General features: G+C 35.7%; 1 protein-coding gene across 2 annotated transcripts in view; it reads right to left on the bottom strand.

Annotated features, from left to right (window-relative positions):
* Positions 1–5000, bottom strand: part of LOC137642706 (sodium-coupled monocarboxylate transporter 1-like) — a 152140-nt gene that overhangs the window by 832 nt on the left and 146308 nt on the right. For both annotated transcript variants that reach the window (XM_068375506.1, XM_068375507.1), the window contains 3 exons: positions 2077–2300; positions 872–972; positions 1–276 (listed from right to left, as the gene is read on the bottom strand). The exon at positions 1–276 is cut by the window's left edge and continues 832 nt beyond it. In XM_068375506.1, the coding sequence (XP_068231607.1) occupies positions 20–276; positions 872–972; positions 2077–2300 (582 nt within the window). In that variant the 3' untranslated portion in view covers positions 1–19. The remainder of the gene's footprint in view (positions 277–871; positions 973–2076; positions 2301–5000) is intronic.

The raw sequence follows: 5000 nt of genomic DNA, 5'->3' as shown, positions 1-5000 counted from the left end.
CAAGATGACATCATCATCTTCAGACTGCTCCTCTGCAGTCGCTGTCGTCCACGTTCTTGGCGTCTGGCAGGTTTAACTGTTTGGGCAAGGGCTCCGTTTCGTCAGGAGACTCTGCATCTTTTCTGCTGCCTTCGTTGCGAGGAATGCGAGAGGATGACCTCCTCAGGAAGGTCTTGATTAAGGGCTCTCTGCCCTGCAGAAGGGGCGTTCTCTCAAATAGGGACCAGGACTTCTTGGAGATTAGGTTCTTGTCGACGTCCTCCGGGCCGTTGGTACCTAAAAATTAAAATATTGATAAAATCAGGGCAATGGGACGCAATGTACTATTATTTTGCTTTTTCATTCATGCTGGATCATTTCCCTAATACCAACGTTTCCTCTGATGTTCTAGTGTCAAAGTATGATTGCTACAATCGTAATTCCTATTAACTTTTCTAGAATTATTTGCGCATTTTCTTAATAGGTTTTTATTAATTCATTTAGATATTTACCATCTACAACAATCTTATCATATTTCGTTGGTGTGCTTTCTACCTATAAATCATCTTTATTACACTATATCGTTACCTTTACTTTCTTCCACGATTTTTCAGATTTCACGGTAATTAATGGGTACCTTAACCATATGGCATATGATCTCGGCTTCAGTACAATAGACTATCAAGATGAGAATCATTTCTTAACAGTGTTTACATTTCATAATTTTAAGCAGCAACATTTATTCACATTCACTGAACAAGAATCGACCTTTCCAGTTATTAGTAGGATTCACAACTGGAAGTCAATCCAGTCTCAGGTTAAACATATAAGACTAAGGGATATAAATGAATAATCAGTTAAACAAACGAACAAATAAAATACCTTCCCTTACCTGTAAAAGCGGTAACTATAACAGCGACAATGATGCACATGAGAGTTCCCCAAACCGAGTTCAGGCAGTAAGAAAGGGCGTAGATACTGTGATCCGAGGCGCTGAAAAGATAAAGAAATACGTGAGAGGACCTGGTGTTATGGTCACTTTAGGGCGAAGGAGAAAGACCTATAAAGATGAAAATTAAAACTAATAAAAAAATAGTTTTCAAATTATTCTCGGAATTTGCTTGAAATTTGGAAAAGGAAATTTATACAGTTAATGTTTGGAATAATCTGGATAGATTTTTAAGGAACCTTTGAATTCTTGGAGTTTATTCGATATGACTGAGGTCAGCAAAAAAAAAAAAAAAAAAAAAAAGATAATCCATAAATTATTGAATTTAGTGTATGAGAATAGTGTGTATTGTAAGGGTAAACAACATTGAGAATTTTTCATTGAATTTTCGAATACATTGAGTTAATACCAATACCGCTTTTTTTTTTTTTTTTTTTTGATGTATTAGGAATTTACTGGTGACCAGTCTATTTTCAGACGTGTGTCTGACGTCGCTTAAAAAGACTAATAGTTCGTTTTGCGTAACAGTTGTTTTATCCTCTTTCTCCAAGACATGAATTCTATTGGGTTTGCTAAGTCCAGATAAAAGGAGAAGCCTCCGCTATGATGAATCGACACAGATGTCTCGAGAAAGAATGATGGATGCTATGTTGAAAAATCTCTAATGGTCCATCTCTAGTTTCAGTGGAAAAGGAAATCTTTTATGATCTGTAATCTTCAAATTGTATATATTATATAGATTTATGTGAGGTTGCCCTCGTTTGTCTCTCATCTTAAGGATGAGGGAAACCGAGGTACAGCTATATAGTTCGATCCGCATTGGTGAAGTTCTCCTATCTAGAAATTATGAAGATTGATAGAACTCTTGATTTTGTTAATAGTTAAAAAATTGAATATTTAAGGCAAAGTTTCTTCTCTAAAATTATAATTTTGAAGTAAATGCGTCTGTTGAATTTGGTAAAACAGGTGTTTTTTGCGAGATTATAAAATTAAAAGTAAATGCGGCCTGTAGAAAGTAGTAAAACAGGCGAAGTTTTTGCGATAAAATGAGAAAATTAGAAATAAATGCGTCTGTTGAAAGTGGTAAAACTGGAGATCTGATTTTTTCTAATTTTTCTTGAAAATTGATATATCGCCCCAATACTTACTCGCTACCACTCATGACGGGCGTCTCGTCGGTTGTCACAGCATCAAGGATGGCGGAAGTGGTGGTCAGGACTGGCGCTGGCGTCGTGGCGTTGACTGGGGGAGGAGGGGTGGGGCAGCCGTCCCGGGACAAGGGCAGGAACTGCGCTTGCGTCTGGGTGAAGAGCTGACCTACGGCGATCCAGATGTTGAGGATGATGGAAGTGATGAACCCGACGGAGGCTCCCTGAAAAAAGTGAGATTTGCAAATAATTGCGGGTCATCAGAAAAAAGGTGACCAGTAATAAAGAAAAAAAGATGCAGAAATTATGTTGAATGGATATGTCACGCTAGCACTGTAAAATAAACATTTTATGACAATCTCTCGTGTATAATAAAGAGCAAGCGTCTGGATATATATATATATATATATATATATATATATATATATATATATATTCAGTATATATATATATATATATATATATATATATATATATATATATATATATATATATATATATATATTTAAGCTCTCCCCGTCCCTAGAGTAGGGGAGGGGAGTAGTCATACCCTGGTGAGAAGGGGAGCGTGTGCGTAAATACTGTTTCTATCCAAACACTTAACCGTCCATTTTTGACGTTTGCTATACGCTAATAGGCTACTTGAGAATACAAAAGTTATGGAAATATTACAAAATAGAAATGCACGGTAACTCGGAATAAATAATATGACATAACAAAATTGTAACAACTCTTTGATGTCTAACTGCCCATGGCAGTAAAATTTCCTCATTGTTATTATTTAACAGTTTCGCCCATTTTAAATATTATGTAAAAACTCCGTAGACTTCTTTCTCATCTTTGGCATATGTTGATGTTTTGCTATTTCAATTAAAAGAAGTTTTAGTTCAAAATTTTCTGCTTAGTGTAGTAGCGAACGTTCGTCCGAAAATAAGGTAACTAGATTGTACACGGTGCTATTCCATCTGCTTCCAGGTGATATATGAGGATGAAAATTTTGATATATAAGATCAAGCTATACAAACATTTAAAGAAGATAGAAAATTCTATGAATAAAAAATAACGAAAACGCATTTTTCTTCATAGTCTGATTTTTTCATATGCAATGAGATAAAGATGTTTTGTCGCCCTATTAATATTATTGTTGGCACAATTCAGCTAACTCACAATCTACAATTTATTACATTTAAAATCGACGCTACGAAAGAACCTAAGTATTGATATATGTGGTTCTAAACTAAGAAATACGATTCAGTGAATGGGATAATGTGATGTAAATGTGATTAAGATGTCTTATCAGTAAATAACTCTCCAGAACAGTCTTTAGGTAACATATTTTTAAGTGTTGACGTTAAATTTAAAGGTCATTGAATCCGTAGGGGCAGTGTTGTCAGTGCACCCACTCTGTGTACTATAGGCATCACTTGAAAGTCTTTTCAGCGTTCCTTTGGCCCTTAGCTGCCCTTGCTTTAAATCCTTCTACTTTACCTCCGTTCTCGCTTGATTCTCTCAATCTTACTGTCCATTTTTTTTTAACTTCTACTTCAAAGTGTAACGTCAGAAGTTTTCACTTAGCTGTACTTTGGCGATGAATGGCCTCTGTCACAGGCCTCAGGGTCATGCTATATTGCCAAAATGCTTAAATACATAAAGGTAACTGAAGTGCAGTTGGCTTCATTAATTCCGGTACACTTCACTTGAAGCTAAGGAGACGGATGACAGTTGTATATTGTAGCAGGTAACGCTGTATTTAGCGAAAGAGAAACTGTTGGCAAGGCTGCCTGTAAAGCAATCTCGTTGAGTTTGCAAACACGGGATCAAAAGCATTTTTAATCATTTTACGAAGTGATGTATAGAAAAATATTGTAATTTGCTCAACAACATTTCGTGAAATTAACAAAAATGCTTTTAATCATGTTTTTACAATCTCAGGTACTTTGTTTTACATGCAGCGTTGCCAACAGTTTCTCTTTCTCTAAAGACAGCGTTACTCGTTATAATACACAGTGGCAAATGTCTCCTTAGCTTCCCGTGAAGTGTACCGGAATTAAGGAAGCCAACTGTACCAGAATACAAAATTCCGTTCATTAAACTCTCATGCTAGACATAGATATGAAAATTCATTGCATATTGGATTAGATGGATAGAATTAGCTCTATTTTAGCATATTAAAATTATCAAAATTTGAAATTTCGCCCAAAATGTCGTGAGCATAATTATTTATTTGCTAGTATAAATTTGAGCTGTTTAACGAATCTGAGACATTCATATACGGAAATAAATGGGAAATGAAAAATACATAAATAAAAATACGAAGGTTGTGGTCACAGCTTTTGTTACGGGGATTTCTGAAAAGAGCAAGTCATCTAACGGCGACTTTGATGTGACCCTCGCAACCCAGCGTGAAAGTGCGCATGCTCCTATAGCCCCCGGACCAGGGTTTAAACTTGAGCCTGTTCCTATTACCTTAAAAACTGCTGCATTTTACCTTAGATTACCTAAACTTTTCTAATTTCCTTAAATTTCAAGCTAGTGAAACAAATTACCGTAGAATTACCTTAAAAATTCTCTTGAAACCATGCAAATTACCTCAAACTAAGGTAATTACCTTAAAAGTTTTAACCCTGCCCCTGGATATCCCTCCTGACCCTTGAGATTTGCAAACGAAGTAACTATTCATAGTTATAGTAACAGTAACAACAACATCAACAGTATACGCCAGCTTTCGTGTTTTTCTAAGTGCTTCGATGATGTGGACTTGACAGTTAATGTGGAATACTTATCGTGATACTTTCAATACATAAGAATGTATACGATAAACAGACCTTTTAGACCTTTTAGGTCCCGTATTATTATTATTTTTATTATTACTTGCTAAGCTACAACCCTAGCTTAGCAAGGGGCCCCAATAGGGAAAATAGCCT

Source organism: Palaemon carinicauda, chromosome 6 (genome assembly GCF_036898095.1).
Source record: "Palaemon carinicauda isolate YSFRI2023 chromosome 6, ASM3689809v2, whole genome shotgun sequence".
Lineage (NCBI taxonomy): Eukaryota > Metazoa > Arthropoda > Malacostraca > Decapoda > Palaemonidae > Palaemon > Palaemon carinicauda.
This window is presented reverse-complemented; position numbering and strand designations above follow the sequence as displayed.